The following is a 15,699-nucleotide window of genomic DNA, read 5'->3' on the forward strand; positions in this document are numbered from 1 at the left end:
CTAATTGAATGCCGCCGTGCGTGAGCGTGGACATCCCGTTTTCGCGGGCGAATTCCATCGCATTTGAATGCAGCGTTATCATTGGACCAAAAAATATAATGAAACGCCGGTGTAAACGGTAAACAAATCCGTGTGGTCTGCCTGGTGTGAGAATTTTCAAATTGTAAGGTTCTTTTCTCTTTCATCATTTCATTTGCATTCTGATTGAAGGAATTTATGTACAGCTCAATCATTTTATTAACGACTGCTCGTCGAGTTTCGCCGATTTCCTCGAGATTGTCAGGTGTGATCAGGAAAATGAGCGGAATCCCAAAGAAAATTGGCACCCACAACGGTGTTTTCCACTGCGACGAAGTTGTTGCTTGCAACCTTCTCAAACGTCTTCCAGAGTATAAGGATGCTGAAATTGTCAGGTTCGTGAAATAGAAACGCTGTTATATTATTTTAATTTAAATCTCCGTATGTTTGTATTTTTAATCATTCACAGAACGCGAGACCCTAAAATTTTGGAAACCTGCGACATTGTGGTGGACGTTGGAGCTGTCTTTGACCACGAAAAGAAACGATATGACCATCACCAGAGGTAAGGCAAACTGATAGAATTCTGTATAAAAAATTTGAATTTTCTATTTTCCAGACAGTTCAACGAGACCATGAAAAGTTTGAGGCCCAACAAGCCTTTCGAAATCAAACTGAGCAGTGCAGGACTGGTCTACTGCCACTACGGAGAGCAGATTCTCAGGGACATGATCGGCAAGGACAACGAGAAGTTGTTGGACATCTTGTTCAACAAAATTTACGAGACCTTTATCATGGAAATCGACGGCATCGACAACGGCGTCAACATTTGCGACGGAGAGCAAAGGTCTGTTTTCGGACTATCATTTGAGTTCTGAGCCCTCTCATGCTCGTTATTCCAGGTACAAGATTCACACCAACCTGAGCTCCAGGGTGAGCCACCTGAACCCTCGCTGGAACGAAACAGACTACGACGAGAACGCCCTGTTCAGGTCCGCCATGGCTGTGGTTGGCCGTGAGTTTGATGACCGCGTCAGCTACTTCTTGAATGGATGGTGGCCTGCCAGGTCGATTGTGCAGGAGGCGATGGACGCATGTGTCAACAGTACTGACCCGAAAATGAAGCAGATCGCTGTATTGAAGCAGAGCTGTCCTTGGAAGGACCACTTTTACACGATTGAGGAGGAACTTCAGATCAACGGACAAATCAAGTTTGTTCTTTATGAGGATAACAATAAGTCGTGGAGGGTGCAGGGCATTCCGGATGGAAATCCACAGTCTTTTGACCTCAGGTGAGTTAAAAACTGACTGATTTTTCTAAATAAAATAATTTAAATTCGTAATTTCTTCAGTTGAACGGAAGAATTGAGGATCCTTTTAGATAGAATCAATATTAATGATCAATTTTTGACATTTTCGTAATGATTTTAAGACTTATTTGAGAAGAAACCTTTTGATAAAAAAATGTAATTAGTTTACGTGAATAATTCTTTAAATTTAAAACATATTTTAACAATTATTTTTGTATGAGGTTATTAGGTTTAGGCAATCCTGGTAAGAAATATTTTAATGTGTTTTCTCTTCAGGCTGCCACTGATGGAGGAGTGGAGAGGCGTTCGAGACGAAGACCTGTCCAATGTTGCAGGCATCAAGGATTGTGTGTTCGTTCATACCAGTGGATTCATTGGCGGAAACAAGACTTTTGAAGGTGCTGTCGAAATGGCGTGGAGAACCATCCAGAAAAGTGCTAGTGCTTAATAAAGGTAAATCGTTTTTGTTTGTACAAACGGTTATTTTTTATTATCCAATTTCTCCTGCGTTAGAAGCCAAAAGGCTTTTAATTTTATTTCATTTAAATTGAGCGTCTTTATCAGTGGCATTTTTAAAATCTTGAATATATAAATAATTTATCTCCAATCTCGCTCTTAAATGAACAAAATATATCAATAGGAGTGTTTCTGATCATTCTATTTGAGACTTTATAAAATAATTTCAATAAGGCGGGTAATCAATCCTCAAGAAACTCCCTGACCAGCTCCTCGCTAACGCCCCACAGTTTTCTCGCAGTGTTGTAGTTTGTAGCGTGCCTTCTCAATGTTTGCGGGCGGCAGTCGCTGAAAAAACCCTGAATGAAAATCAACGCCTCGTTTTCAAACACCGCGAGTACTCAAAATAGATTTGCGATTGCTGATTGGCCAGCTTCTCGTCTAGGGCGCAATGCAGGGTGGTTTGCGCCCCCTCCTCGGGCGTCTTGGCGATGCATTTAAATCTTGCGAAGCAGCTGTTGGCGCGGTCGCTCCAGTGCCTCGTTATATCGGTGTAGACAAGGCCAGGGTTCACGGCGTACGCGACCACGTTTTTTCCTAATTTTATTAAGATCAGTGGTGGGTGGAAATTCGAATTGAAGCTTACCTTCCATCCTCTTGGTCAGCATGAGGGTAAATAAAATGTTGCAAAGCTTGCTTTGGTTGTATGCACCCAGGGGTTTGTACTTTTTGGTTGACTGGAGGTCATTGAAGTTTATTTTTCCCGCTATTAATTATTAAATATAAAAAGATGGTTCTAATGCGAATTAGTGAGGTATTTTTTCTGGATTGATTTGAAATTGGCAATTTTCAAATTTTATTAATTAGGGGGTTTGTCTGGAAATTTAAAATTAGTCTCCCCGAACTACTCAAACCTCTGATTTTTAAATACGGGGGGATGATAATTATATTAATTGAAAAATCCTTTTAACCTTTACTTGAAATACTTTTTAAAAATTGGAAAGAGCTAAATATTTTCCTAGGCTGCCGTTTAAATCTTCGAATATTTTGGCGAATTTAGCTTATAATTTGAACACCATTGTAAAGATTGCGATGAGAGGAATCGAAATCAAGCGAAAGAATCCCATTGACAAACCGTTTAACATTTTCGTGAAATTGTCCAAAACCTGAAATTTAACTGCTACTTGGTCCTGATTTCAGTATTGCACATTGTGACATTGTAGAGGAAAATAGTTGCTAAATTCCATAAACAAATATAGACTTGCTGAAGCCAGCATTGCAAAATTTTCTTAATTATTGGCCCGTAAAACTCAACTCAAAGCGCATTTCCTTTGATCCTTTTAAAAATTCTTCTTTCTTATCTGGTAAATTAATAACTTACATTTGTACCCACTGCTGGAAACGTTTATTATTCTCGCTGGGGCACTGCTCTCGATTCGCGGTAGAAGCAAAAGCGTGAGTAGAAAATGTCCCAGGTGGTTTGTTTGGAACTGCGTCTCCAAATCATCCTCGGTGAGCATGAACGGACACATAAACACGCCTGCGATAAAAAATGATTCCTAACAAACTAGTTTAGCGATTTTAGTCGTCACCTGCGTTGTTAATCAAAATGTTGATTTGTGATTCAGTGCGCAAAATTTCGTCTGCACAGGACTCGACCGATTTCAAAGAGGCGAGGTTCAGTTGGACCACATTCACTTGGGCGTATGGCACCTCGCTCCTGATTTTCTCCGCGGCCCGTTTGGACAGCTCCATATTCCGGTTGGCCATCACCACTCTGGCGCCTGATAATTTTTCCGTGACTTGTACCCGCGGAAATTTGCTGCATTACCTCGTTTCGCCAGCTCTCTTGCCGTTTCGAATCCGATCCCTGAGTTTGCTCCAGTGATCACGACTGTTTTCCCGTCCAACTTTGCGTCGGAATTGCAAGTCCCGTTGCGAAAAAGGCCCATTTTTCGCGAGCAGGATTTCTGTAAAATGAGAATTACGGTGCTGAAACAAGTACACCGACCCGCTTAAGACTAAAAATTGATCCACTTATCGCAATTGACATCAGCACGCTATCGATTTTGCGTAGCTACTAATGTCGAGCGAGATTATAATTTTTTAGATAAAGAGGAGGCTGCATGGAGAAATGAATCGTTCGCCATCTTGAGCCTATTAAAGCTAAATTAAAGAAGGTCCAGCATGATTAATTTTAATAATAATTGAAAGTGACATGTCAATTAAACTGGGTTGGCTCTGTAAGTGGACCCTGGTCGCTTTACTCTCGGGAGGGATTGCACTAATCGAACATGCTGCTTACTCTTGTACTATCTGTGGGTAGAGGAGATTTCTCCTTATCACGCAGGCTGCGCTGCCAACCTGACACAGTAGCTATGGTTGCCAATTATGCAAATTTAACTTATCTTCGCGTCGGAGATCAAAAAGTCGTGTTTTATATTTTTATCAAAATTTTTAATTTAAAATATTTAGTCCGAAAAAATATATAATTTTTTAGCAGACTCAATTAAAGTTAAAAGATTTTAATGACCGAAATTGAAATTGCAACTGAAATTCTAAAATAAAATTTTCTAAATCGCAAGTTGAACAGGCGATTGTATTGAATTTACTTATCAACAGGTATAATTCTGCTGATGAGGCATGCGATGCCGAAACCGTTCAAGATTAGCTAATTGATTGTCTCTTAAAATAACACTTTAAGCCGTCCATCCCGAGTCCATTTAAGGCAGAGTTGATTATCGTAATTTATACAGGCCTTTTTTAGTCTCACGTCTGGGTCGAACAAATTAAACCTGCTTACTCCGGTAGTAAAAAAGCTATTTTATTACACCAGTTGTAAAATCGTTACAAATAATAAATTAATAAATCATTTGGTGAATTCCGCGACGAGATCTTCGCTTAATTTCCACAGTTTTTCCGCGTCCTCCTTGCGTTTAGCACTGCATGATATTGCCGCAGACGAGCACTCGCTGCAAAAAAATATTTGAATGGATATTTTATTAACACACAAGATCGTACTACAGACATGTTATAGAAAAGCATGCGTTCGCAATTTCATACTGGCGGCTTCACATAAAGTTACAGTATTAGTATCACACTGTTCAACAAAATGGTAAAATGCACACTAGGCAAATCTCATTGTCAGTTGACACACATCACACATCCAGTCATTAGTCACAGTTGTGTGTTACTGTTTGTTTGTACAGATTAAAAAGTGCAAGCCATGAGAGGCGTGTCTGCTTGGGAAAAGGCCGACTTACCATTGCAGGGGAAAAAATCAGGATATATTTTTGGGACTCAAAAAATCATTTTAATTTGATTTTCTGTTTTTTAAAAGAGAAAATTTAGTACAAAATCACCCGCGAAAATCGAAAGTTTAAAACCAACCTGTAGTGCATTCCTTTTTGCACAGCCAGCTTCTCGCTGAGTGCGCAGTGCAGGGTAGTTTGCGCCCCCTGCAGCGGACTCTTCTTGGCAAACTCGATTTTTTTCTGCATGGAAGCCGCCGTGCCCGTCAGGTGGCGGGTCGCCTCCGTGGCCACCATGCCTGGATCCACAGTATACGCAACCACTCCGGTCCCTTTGGAAAATCTCATTGAACATATTTTTTCTTCTCGTTTTTGAGATTACCTTGAAGCCGTTTTATTAGCTCTTTTGTGAATAGCATGTTGCACAATTTGCTGCGGTTGTAGGCCTTCGTTGGTTTGTACGTCTTGCTCATTTCCATGTCGTCGAAATCGATTTTTCCAACTGAAAGGGGTGACTTATAATTTTTTTGAAGTATTTAATCATTATAAAATCGATCAATTGCCATTATAACCGTCATTTGGCAGCCTTTCGCTTAAATCACAATCTGCTTGACCATAAAATTTTCATACAAAAGTAATTATTTAAATGAAATAACTAATTACGCCAGTGAAGTTTGCTGGAGACGTTGATGATCCGCGACGGGGCGCTCGCTTTCAACGCGGGAAGCAGTAACAGGGTGAGAAGAAAGTGACCCAAGTGATTGGTCTGGAATTGCATCTCGTTTCCATCCTCAGTCAGCGTGTACGGACACGCAAAAACACCTTCAACCAATAAATTTAATTAAAGAAAATTATAATTTTAGAATACCAACCTGCGTTGTTGATTAGAAGGTGAACGTTTGACTCGGTAGCCAAAATTTCCCTGGCAAACGTCTGTACAGACTTGAGAGAGGCCAAATCCAGACGAAGCAGTCTAAGTTGGCAGGCTGGCACTTCCGCACAGAGCATTTCCCCAGCCTTTTGAGATTTTTCCAGGTCTCGGTTTGCCAAGATGACTCTAGCCCCTGAAAATTGCACCTGTCAGTGTAAGAGGTTGCGAAACCCGTTTTATTTACCGCGTTTTAGCAATTCCTTGGCCGTCTCATATCCTATGCCCGTATTACTGCCTGTCACTATTGCTGTTCGGCCCTCCAACCTGGCCTTTGACTTGCATTTTGCGCTAAACATTTCGCACTACCTGCACGCTAGGAGTTGTCAAACAACCATAATTACTTGTAGGGAATGGTGTCCGACCAGTATTGATAATATTAATGATAAGTCTAAAAGTGATTGATAAGTATAGTCATATACATGAAAAAAATATGTGTTTAAAATGAACACAGCGGAATGAATTTTTAAAATGCTCAAGAAATGTCGTTGAGTGCTCATGCAGAGTAGACTCGACGAGATAGTGATCGCTTATCATTTTTTTATTGCAAAAACTGACTAATCAGCTATGTACAGATTAGAAGTATTGTTTCCAGCTCATTTGAATGGAAATCTTTCCGCAAAACAAGTGCTAAGGTCTAATTGCATTGCAAATTCATGAATCACAAACTCATTCTCAGTGACGTAACACCATTGGAATGTATACAAACAACGAAACACAAAAATGGAATGAAAGGAGGAAATAATAATAATGTACGTCCAGCTCAAATTAATTCAAATTTAAATCTAGTTTTTTTTAATTGACAAATTTGTGTTTTCTAAAGAATTTTATCTAAATTTCATCAACAAGCGCAACAAATAAGAATTTTTTATTTATTTTACATCATTTTTGAATACAATCTTTTTGTTGCTATATTATTGTAAGTTTATAAATACTGCTTGACAAGATCTTCGCTGACCTTCCACAGATTTTGTGCATCTCTCTCGCTTCTTGCTCTGCAAGACATCATGCCCTGCGTGCAGTCGCTGGAACGTCAAAATTTACCAAATTTGTATCCCTATTTATTTTTCCATCATACCTATAATAAATTCCGTTCTGAGTAGCGAGGTTCCTGTCCAGTGCACAGTGCAGAGTTGTTTGTGCCCCCTCTAGAGGAGTCTTCTTGGCCCAATCCAGTTTGTTCAGCAGCCACGACTGGCCTCCCTCCAAATGCCGCCCAAGCTCAGTGGACACCACTCCTGGGTGCACGGCGTATGTAACCACCCTTGAGCCTTCAATTTTTTTCATTCAACAAATAAGTTTGATTCAAAAATGTCTCATTGAATGTGTATATTTTTCACCTTTGAGACGCTCAATCAACTCAAGAGTGAAGAGTATGTTGCATAATTTGCTCTGACCGTACGCCTTGGTCGGGCTGTAAGATTTGGCTGATTGCAAATCATCAAAGTTCACCTTTCCAACTAAAATATTCAGGGTGTTTATTATTGCTCAGAACAGTTATAGAATTAAATTTGGATAGCACTCACATAGATGGGCCGTGCTGGACAAGTTGATAATCCTTGCAGGTGCACTCTCCTTAATTCGCGGCAGCAAGAGTAAGGTGAACAGAAAGTGTCCAAGGTGGTTGGTTTGGAATTGCATTTCCAAGTCATCTTCGGTTTTGGTGTACGGGCACATCATCACACCTAAATGTCGCGATTTAAAGCATTTTCTTTGAGCCAATGTTGCTTTTGTATTACCTGCGTTGTTGATTAGCAAGTGAATTTCCGGTTCAGTTTGCAAAATCTCCTGAGCGCACTGCTTGACAGACTTCAGGGAGGCCAGATTCAACCGGACAACGCGGATTTGGCTGTTGGGCACTTCAGCTCGCAACTTTTCCGCTGCTTTTTCCGACAGTTCCAAATTGCGATTTGCCATCACCACTCTAGCACCTGAAAATGAAATCAGACAAAAAATTGTTAGTTTAAACACGCGTATAATTTTATGAATTAAAATAACCTCTTTTAAGGAAGTCCTTCGTGGTTTCATATCCGATGCCGGTATTGGCTCCCGTGATGATCGCTATTTTTCCCACGAGGCTGGCAGCCGAGGTGCATTTTCCGTTCGTGAAGATTCCCATCGTGTTCTCTTAACTGACGTATTCGGTGCCGCTGATGCGTGACAAAAGACGAGATAGAAGGATAGTGCAATCTCCGAAAACTTTGTAGCTTGATTGGTCGTAGCTCAAGGTCACTCTCCGCAAAGCACTTGAGAACCAACAATGATTTTAACAATAAAAGCCACATTTTTATGCATTTAACGGGAGGATTGTTATTTGTTTTATTTTTTTAATTTTAAATTTTAAACACTCAATAATTTACTGATATATTCGGAAATATTTAGCAGCCAAATCCACATAAATCGCAAATGCGTCTTACCTTCCAAATGGTTTCTAACAGAAGATTAGCGAGAAAACAAGTCCGAAATAGCTGTGGTCCTCCTACCTAGACAACTTTTCGAATAATGGTTGATGTTTCCGTGCCACCACTACTTTTATTTCCTCGTGATGAACAGTGACAATGCATTTTCATCCAAGGCCGGATCCACAAAATTCTAGAATATATTTTCACGCAGGAGAAACAACTTCACAGGTTTCCTCATTCCTTTTTACAGATATTAAATACGCAAATTGCAATTTTAATTTTAAAATTATTATATGAAAACATCTATAATCAACAGGTTTATTTAGATCAATCACTAAAATTAAAACACATATTATAGTATTTTTTCCAACTTATAATATTTACAAAAATTGGTGTCTGCTTTTAGGATTCCACTTGTCATGCTTTGTAGAGAGGATAAAATTGCGTTATATTTGTTCAGAATGTCTCTTAATTAAATGAAATTCTTAACGAGGTCCTCGCTCACTTCCCACAGTTTCTTCGCGTCATCCTTATTCCTCGCCCGTCCAGAAGCTCTTGCTGGGCTGCAGTCACTAAACAAACAAACACTAAATGAGGAAAGATTGCTTAAAAAATTATAGATCTCATTTGACGGTGATTAAGCAAAAAATAAATGTCCATGCCTAAAGTAAAGGCCGTTCTGCTCGGCGAGTTTCTCGTCCAGGGCGCAGTGCAGGGTGGTTTGCGCTCCCTGCACTGGGTTTTTGAGGATCCAGCCCAACTTCTGGAAGAGCCACCCACCGGGAACGTGGCGGCCCAGCTCAGTGGCCACCACACCAGGGTGCACGGCGTAGGCGACCACGCCCGTGTCTTTGAGCAGCTCCTGCAGCTCAAGGGTGAACAGCAAGTTACATAACTTGCTCTGGTTGTAGGCCAGCACCGAGTTGTATGAGCGTGTTGACTGGAGGTCCTCAAAGTTTACCCTGCCCGCTGAAAATGTGAATTTTCGCTTGAGTTGATTATTTCCTGTAAGGTGTGACTCAAAATCTTTTAAGAAATTAAAATTTTAGCTTACCATAATGGGCTCCACCTGAAATATTAACGATCCTCGCAGGAGCACTTTCCAACACCTTTGGCAGCAAAATTCGTGTCAGTAGAAAGTGGCCCAGGTGAATCGTTTGGAACTGCATCTCTAGTTCATCCTCGGTTTTCTCGTAAGGACAGGCCATAACGCCTAAAATATTGTTTTAAATTATTTTTCCGAAAAACCTGCATTTCGTTTTACGAACCAGCGTTATTGATGAGCAGGTGAATTTTCGGCTCGGATTTAAGTATTTCCTCGGCGCACTCCTTGACCGACCTGAGCGACGCCAGGTTGAGCTGCACCACGCGAATATCGCTGCCAGGAATTTCGCTGAGCAAATTGCCGGCTGCCGTTTCCGCCAGTTGCACATTTCTGCACGCCATAATCACCCGCGCACCTGACCAAAATAAATAATTTATAGTGAAAGAACAAATTGAGACACGGCTCCTTGCCTCTCTTCAGGAAATCTTTCGCCGTCTCGTAGCCGATTCCAGCGTTGGCTCTTGGCTCCCGTGATGAGTGCGGTTTTTCCCTCCAGGGTGGCCTTTGAGGTGCATTTACCACTTCCAAATAGCCCCATGGCACCTGAAAATTTATTTATATTTTCTATCTTGTCTTCACAAAGTGATTTTTTGAAATGCTTGATATATTGGTGTTTATTTGCCATATGATATTGTTCCCGAAAGAGCGTGGTTTTAAAGTTTCTTAATTTAATTTAATATGTCCACAATGATCTATAGGAAACCAAGTTTAAAAAATATGTACCACCATTTAGAATTTATAATAATTTTTTTTTATAATAGTTTTTCAAATTTTAACAGCAATTAATTATTAATGTATCTAGATCGAGGACAACCTTTTGGAATTCGTTTATTAGCTGTAGTGGAGCACTTGAGACAAAAGAAGCAGCGAAGTATAATTATTATAATATAAACTACTCTTCGTCAGTTAAATTATCGCAAACCCAATATAATCACCATTTTTTAAATTTATCATCATTTCTCTTCATTTAAAACCAGGTAGCGCAATAACACTTGCGCGTTACACAATATTCTATGGATTTTTTTATTCCAGAGATTCTCATCTGGTGTAAAAGAACATGAGTGGTTGTATGCGTTCTTACACGATCTAGATAATAATTGTGATAATACCTAAGATCCTCATTGAGTTATGGAACAAGACGCAATTTTATAGAAAATAATGCAGGAAGAATTATGCTATAATTATCGTGATGAACTGGTTTTGCACACTCATAAATTGCATAAGGATCAATTTGAAAAGATAATTCCGATAATTCTATTCTCTCTTTCTTCATTTTAGACTGTTAATTTGAGTTTAGCTTTCTCGATGTTGTTTGTTTCAACGGCCGGCGGAGTTGATGTGTTTAAGAGAAGAGGTTATTGCTCCCAAATATTATTGTCGCGCGACCTTTACAGTTTGTTTTTGAATGGAGAAAATGAGAGGGGAAACCAAGAATGGTTAATTATATAAACGAATTTGATGGTGTTTAAGAAATGACGAGCTGAGTTCAAACATTCGTGCTGTAGATCGCTTTCATCCCAAATAACCTTACCCTGAGAATTCCATTTCGTCCGCAGTTAAAATGTGCCTGCGTTTCAAATTGAGTTCGATGATAAATGCAAAAAACTAAAATTATATCAAATTTAAGTGTTACATTATTTTATACCAGAGTACCATTAACAAAACCTGAAGAAGTTCATAATATGAAATATTTGATAATCAGAGGTATCATACCTTTAATAACAGCAACGACTAAACATTTAACACGCAAATTAAAAATAAAATGAAAAGTGTTGTTACGTAACGGTTTAGTTTCGTGTTTGGGAGGAAGTAGTCTTACTTCGCTCTGGAGAATAAGCACAAACTGTTTGAAAATTCCATATCTCATAAGCTTCTTGTCTCATCTCTATCTTCCCCTTCTGCCTCTCCTCCTTTCAGAAGAGATAGCGAGCAGGAATTTATTTGTCCCAATATTTTTTTATCAAAAAACTAAATTTTGTATGCAGAGTGTATAATTATGATTTACTGCTCCGAACGTCAGAGAAAGTGCATTAGACGAGTACATTCCAGTGCTTATTAAACAATAATGGTTTAAAAATTAATAATTAAATAGTGGTGCCTCGTATTCGCTGCCAAATAATGAAAGTTATTATGATTAAAGATTAAAACCAAGGTGTTGAATTTTATAGAACATTATTTTATTTAATATGTATCACAAAGACATGACTGTAAATCAACATTTTATATATGTAATATTAAATTCACAACATTTTGGAGAGATGAGAGGAGGTGCCACGAAGTGCTCTTGAAGATCCTTTTCGTTATTTCACTTTTGCTCTGTCTACGATTGAAATGGAATATAAAGAGAATAGAATTGCACAATATTTGGTTAGAATGGCGTGAATTAAATGAAGTTCTTGACGAGATCCTCGCTCACTTCCCACAGTTTCTTCGCGTCCTCCTTGTTCCTCGCCCGTCCAGATGTTCTTCCTGGGCTGCAGTCACTGCAAAACAAATATAAAGAAAAATTTTCAAATGAAATTTTTAGCATTTCAATTACTAAGTTTTTTTAAAATACGTCTGAAAAAATATCACTGCACCGTACCTGAAGTAAAGACCGTTTTGCTCGGCCAATTTCTCGTCCAGGGCGCAGTGCAGGGTGGTTTGCGCTCCCTGCACTGGGGTTTTGAGGATCCAGCCGAACTTCTTGAAGGCCCACGAGCAGCCGCAGGGCAAGTGGCGGCCCAGCTCGGTTGCCACCACGCCAGGGTGCACGGCGTAGGCGACTACGCCCGTGTCTTTGAGCCGCTCCTGTAGCTCAAGGGTGAACAGCACGTTGCACAGCTTGCTCTGGTTGTAGGCCAGCACCGCGTTGTATGAGCGAGTCGACTGGAGGTCCTCAAAATTTACTTTTCCACCTGGAATTTTTAAAATCCAGCTGGTTAATTTCCTTATCAGCAAAAAGGTTTGAATATTGGTCGTTGGAATTGATAATTTTTGTAACCAATTCTGCTGATGAGAAGATAAAATAATGTTGGGTGCGAAAATGACATTGATTTTTAATAATGAGCTGAGAATGCCTCAGGATTTCAATTAAGATTTGTTTGTTTTGAATTTTGATTTAGATGTGAGCTTGAAAAATCATTTTTTTTTCATTGACCTCCCCTGATAAAAGGGTTGTAAATACTATTCGTGATATACTGCAATGGTTTTTATCCCTACAATTTTCTCGACAGTTTTTATCAACATCGTGACCAATGGAACAGTAATAAAATCTGAGTTATATTTCTCGAAAATGTTGGCACGGCTTGATGACGTTCCCAGCATGGCTTAATTTCAATTTTTTTTTCGCCGTGATCGATCTATCCTATTTTTAAGTGAAGAAATTTAAATCGAGATTAAAATTTTTAAAACCCGAATCTTCTTTGAACTCTGCACAAGAACTTGAAAAAAATTTGTGCTTCAGTCCAATTTTCAGAAAAAAAGAAAAATAAGGGCAAAAATTATTTTCACTCGAATCCCTTTAAAAAAGATTTTAATAAATAGATGGCGAGTCAATTTTTACTTGAAAATAAGCATCTCGCTCTATTTTGAAGCCAGTTAAATTTGTATGCATAAAAATATCCCAAACTCGCCTTGTAAATTTAAAAAAGCTTACCAAGATGAGCTACACTAGAGAGGTTAACAATTCTCGCAGGAGCACTTTCCAGCACCTTTGGCAGTAAAATCCGTGTCAGCAAAAAGTGGCCCAGATGGTTCGTTTGGAACTGCATCTCCAGTTCATCCTCGGTTTTCGCGTACGGACAGGCCATAACGCCTAAAATAATATTTTGAATTATATTTTACCGAAAAAATATGCATTTCGTTTTACAAACCAGCATTATTGATAAGCAGGTGAATTTTCGGCTCGGATTTAAGTATTTCCTCGGCGCACTCCTTTACCGACCTGAGCGACGCCAGGTTGAGCTGCACCACGCGAATATCGCTGCCAGGGATTTCGCTGCGCAAATTGCCGGCTGCCGTTTCCGCCAGTTGCACATTTCTGCACGCCATAATCACCCGCGCACCTGACCAAAATAAATAATTTATAGTGAAAGAACAAATTGAGATACGGCTCCTTGCCTCTCTTGAGGAAATCTTTCGCCGTCTCGTAGCCGATTCCAGCGTTGGCTCCCGTGATGAGTGCGGTTTTTCCCTCCAGGGTGGCCTTTGAGGTGCATTTACCACTTCCAAACAGCCCCATGACACCTGCAAATTTATTTATATTTTTATTTTATCTTTACAAAGTGATTTTTTAAATGGTTTTCTAAAATATTGAAACTTTCAGGCAATTTTGAAGCCAACAACTGTTAAAATAGATTTTTCCTAATTTTAAATTAGTCGCACAGCTATTTATGCTAAAGACAATAATTGTGAAAAAAATTAAAATAGAAAAGTGTGAATTATCTGCAAAAGTTCATCTCCAAATTTAAATGTGTTGCACACTTTCTCTCGCTGCAACAACGTTCTAAAACTGCATGTCATTTTGTATTTTTAAAATCCAGCAGCAAGTAGGTCGCGACTCGCGAACACCTTTGAGAAAATTTAACGAGACGCGACTGTTGATGGAGGTCGATATATTAGTTAGGGCTATGCTGGAGAACACGAGCCAAAAGCAGCGGCGAGGAGAATTCCTCGAGAGAAACTGTGTCTTCGTCGCCGGCCAAATCCTACTCGGCACTCTCCTTTTTCAATAAACAAAGAAGCATCCTCTTCATTTGTGAAAAGGCAGAGCAACAGGTGCGCGAGACGAATTTTTATTCAATTGAAAATCGCACGCAGTGCGGCATAAAAACCGGAGAAAATGCATCTTGCGTGAAACCAGAAATAAGGCTGTTAATAATAACTGTGGTATTTTCCACGACCTTCAAAGAGTAATGGAGCAAGGTGTAATTTATAGAATATTGTACAGGAAGAGTAATAAGACCGGTTTTGCACGCCAATAATATATTTATTGTGAAAGGATCATTATATAAGTTACAGCTAGGACTTCTGTTCAGAGGTTTTTTATTCGGAAAATAACATTTTGACTGCGTTCCCATGCAAGTTAGACGTTTTAGATGGTTTCTGGCATTTTAAGATATTTATTACTAGGTTCAAATTTACATTTAATGATGCCGCATCGATTGAAAGCACAGAAAAAAATTCAGATCGTCTATTAACTTCACAGTCTGCTATTTTTCGTGCTGTATATATTTAAAATTTTCGCGTAACTATTGATTTCAGTTTGACGATAGAAAAGCGTATATGTATTTGTTTACGAGTGGAAGTCGTTGCACCCAAATATTGTCACGCGACAAAGCAGTGTTTTCCAATGGGCGACAAAGGAGAGGGAAATGTTTTTGGAATATTTTAATAATAAATGAGTATGGTTGCGTGAGTTTAGTTAATCATTTCCTATATATTCTTGAAAAATAATAATCTTAGTTAAATTAACGTGACATTTCTGAGACGTGTTAGTTAGGAAAAATGAGTTTAAAAATTAAAACATACCTCTGTTCACTCAGCAACAACAAATTAAAGCCACACGAAAATTCTAAAAAGCAATCACAGCGTTCTCGTTAATGTTATTTCTAAATTGTGAGCTCGGAGGAAGTCCGTCCGCAGTGAATTGGCTGAGCTGTGAAGAACAAACTGTTCACTTATCGCAAAAGCGTGTCTGGCCCGTCTCCCTTTCCCCACCGCGACTAAAAGAACAGTCTTGACAATGAGAGGGAGAGCGCCGCGGCCGCGGCCGCGTCACACAGATAATCTCACCTTTAACTTTGTGCCACAACGACTGGCTAGCGCCACCCAGGGCGCCAGTCATGGTCCGCAGGTACTCAGGGTGGATCGAGATCGACGGCAGGGCCATCTTTGAATCTGGAAGGCTGAAAATCGCGGATGCAAAACAACATTGGAAATATTTTTAAAAGCTCAGAGGCGGGTATTTTAGGTTTCTGGCCCACTTCAATTAAATAATAATAATAATTCACTGAATTAAAGGGGTAAAAGTAAAAAAATTAAGCGCAAAAACAGGTTGGACAGCAGAAAAATTTGCTCACCACCAACTCGTCCTCGCTGTTTAGACTGTGAAGAGGTTGAACCCGACTGAGACGCAGGCAAACCTGCTATTCCAGCAGCCCTTCACACAAATGAAGTTATCAGGTTTCATCTGCATGACAATAAAGCGACCCTCACGTCTTAAATCCTAGCTGTAATAATAATAATA

General features: G+C 39.5%; 5 protein-coding genes across 6 annotated transcripts; 1 reads left to right on the forward strand and 4 right to left on the reverse strand.

Annotated features, from left to right (window-relative positions):
* The first annotated feature begins 1 nt into the window (after position 1).
* LOC135944480 (MYG1 exonuclease) lies at positions 2-1,805 on the forward strand. Of its 2 annotated transcripts, none has more exons than XM_065491465.1 (6): positions 2-163; positions 225-413; positions 488-583; positions 638-865; positions 921-1,310; positions 1,605-1,805. In XM_065491465.1, the coding sequence occupies exons 2-6, from the start codon at positions 298-300 to the stop codon at positions 1,774-1,776; spliced, it is 1,002 nt and encodes a 333-aa protein (XP_065347537.1). In that variant the 5' UTR covers positions 2-163; positions 225-297; the 3' UTR covers positions 1,777-1,805. The 2 variants fall into 2 exon arrangements, with proteins under 2 accessions (XP_065347537.1, XP_065347538.1); XM_065491466.1 differs by having other exon boundaries at positions 86-168.
* Positions 1,790-6,329, reverse strand: LOC135942428 (retinol dehydrogenase 12-like). Its single transcript, XM_065488545.1, has 12 exons — positions 6,151-6,329; positions 5,908-6,099; positions 5,699-5,857; positions 5,418-5,537; positions 5,175-5,367; positions 4,656-4,756; positions 3,616-3,798; positions 3,377-3,568; positions 3,166-3,324; positions 2,431-2,550; positions 2,186-2,381; positions 1,790-2,132 (listed from the first exon to the last, which is right to left on the reverse strand). The coding sequence occupies exons 1-12, from the start codon at positions 6,260-6,262 to the stop codon at positions 2,027-2,029; spliced, it is 1,833 nt and encodes a 610-aa protein (XP_065344617.1). The 5' UTR covers positions 6,263-6,329; the 3' UTR covers positions 1,790-2,026.
* Positions 6,330-6,770: 441 nt separating this feature from the next.
* On the reverse strand, positions 6,771-8,430 carry LOC135944483 (retinol dehydrogenase 12-like). The gene is made up of 7 exons (XM_065491468.1): positions 8,381-8,430; positions 7,962-8,113; positions 7,703-7,894; positions 7,490-7,648; positions 7,304-7,423; positions 7,042-7,234; positions 6,771-6,988 (listed from the first exon to the last, which is right to left on the reverse strand). The coding sequence occupies exons 2-7, from the start codon at positions 8,080-8,082 to the stop codon at positions 6,889-6,891; spliced, it is 885 nt and encodes a 294-aa protein (XP_065347540.1). The 5' UTR covers positions 8,083-8,113; positions 8,381-8,430; the 3' UTR covers positions 6,771-6,888.
* Positions 8,431-8,674: 244 nt separating this feature from the next.
* Positions 8,675-10,199, reverse strand: LOC135942430 (retinol dehydrogenase 12-like). Its single transcript, XM_065488548.1, has 6 exons — positions 10,194-10,199; positions 9,881-10,013; positions 9,634-9,825; positions 9,420-9,578; positions 9,028-9,334; positions 8,675-8,937 (listed from the first exon to the last, which is right to left on the reverse strand). Exons 1-6 carry the CDS (start codon positions 10,197-10,199, stop codon positions 8,838-8,840), a joined length of 897 nt encoding a protein of 298 aa, XP_065344620.1. The 3' UTR covers positions 8,675-8,837.
* A 1,426-nt stretch (positions 10,200-11,625) lies between these two features.
* On the reverse strand, positions 11,626-15,622 carry LOC135944482 (retinol dehydrogenase 12-like). The gene is made up of 7 exons (XM_065491467.1): positions 15,533-15,622; positions 15,246-15,358; positions 13,572-13,697; positions 13,325-13,516; positions 13,108-13,266; positions 12,055-12,367; positions 11,626-11,953 (listed from the first exon to the last, which is right to left on the reverse strand). Exons 2-7 carry the CDS (start codon positions 15,340-15,342, stop codon positions 11,854-11,856), a joined length of 987 nt encoding a protein of 328 aa, XP_065347539.1. The 5' UTR covers positions 15,343-15,358; positions 15,533-15,622; the 3' UTR covers positions 11,626-11,853.
* Positions 15,623-15,699: the final 77 nt, after the last annotated feature.

This window comes from Cloeon dipterum, chromosome 4 (assembly GCF_949628265.1).
Source record: "Cloeon dipterum chromosome 4, ieCloDipt1.1, whole genome shotgun sequence".
Classification (NCBI taxonomy): Eukaryota; Metazoa; Arthropoda; class Insecta; order Ephemeroptera; family Baetidae; genus Cloeon; species Cloeon dipterum.

Excerpts from the sequence above, each read along its gene's own strand:
- LOC135944480 (XM_065491465.1), top strand. The coding sequence starts at position 298 with ATGAGCGGAATCCCAAAGAAAATTGGCACCCACAACGGTGTTTTCCAC. Across the intron at positions 866-920 it reads ATTTGCGACGGAGAGCAAAG|GTACAAGATTCACACCAACC; the intron begins GTCTGTTTTCGG and ends TCGTTATTCCAG. Across the intron at positions 1,311-1,604 it reads CCACAGTCTTTTGACCTCAG|GCTGCCACTGATGGAGGAGT; the intron begins GTGAGTTAAAAA and ends TTTTCTCTTCAG.
- LOC135942428 (XM_065488545.1), bottom strand. The coding sequence starts at position 6,262 with ATGTTTAGCGCAAAATGCAAGTCAAAGGCCAGGTTGGAGGGCCGAACA. Across the intron at positions 6,100-6,150 it reads CAAGGAATTGCTAAAACGCG|GGGCTAGAGTCATCTTGGCA; the intron begins GTAAATAAAACG and ends TGCAATTTTCAG. Across the intron at positions 3,799-4,655 it reads CGTCGCGGAATTCACCAAAT|CGGGTCGGTGTACTTGTTTC; the intron begins GATTTATTAATT and ends TTTAGTCTTAAG.
- LOC135944483 (XM_065491468.1), bottom strand. The coding sequence starts at position 8,082 with ATGGGAATCTTCACGAACGGAAAATGCACCTCGGCTGCCAGCCTCGTG. Across the intron at positions 7,649-7,702 it reads CTTGCTAATCAACAACGCAG|GTGTGATGATGTGCCCGTAC; the intron begins GTAATACAAAAG and ends CGCGACATTTAG. Across the intron at positions 6,989-7,041 it reads CAGAACGGAATTTATTATAG|CGACTGCACGCAGGGCATGA; the intron begins GTATGATGGAAA and ends TTGACGTTCCAG.
- LOC135942430 (XM_065488548.1), bottom strand. Across the intron at positions 9,579-9,633 it reads CCTGCTCATCAATAACGCTG|GCGTTATGGCCTGTCCTTAC; the intron begins GTTCGTAAAACG and ends ACAATATTTTAG. Across the intron at positions 9,335-9,419 it reads TTCAGGTGGAGCCCATTATG|CGGGCAGGGTAAACTTTGAG; the intron begins GTAAGCTAAAAT and ends TCACATTTTCAG.
- LOC135944482 (XM_065491467.1), bottom strand. The coding sequence starts at position 15,342 with ATGGCCCTGCCGTCGATCTCGATCCACCCTGAGTACCTGCGGACCATG. Across the intron at positions 12,368-13,107 it reads CTCTAGTGTAGCTCATCTTG|GTGGAAAAGTAAATTTTGAG; the intron begins GTAAGCTTTTTT and ends TAAAAATTCCAG. Across the intron at positions 11,954-12,054 it reads CAAAACGGTCTTTACTTCAG|TGACTGCAGCCCAGGAAGAA; the intron begins GTACGGTGCAGT and ends TTTGTTTTGCAG.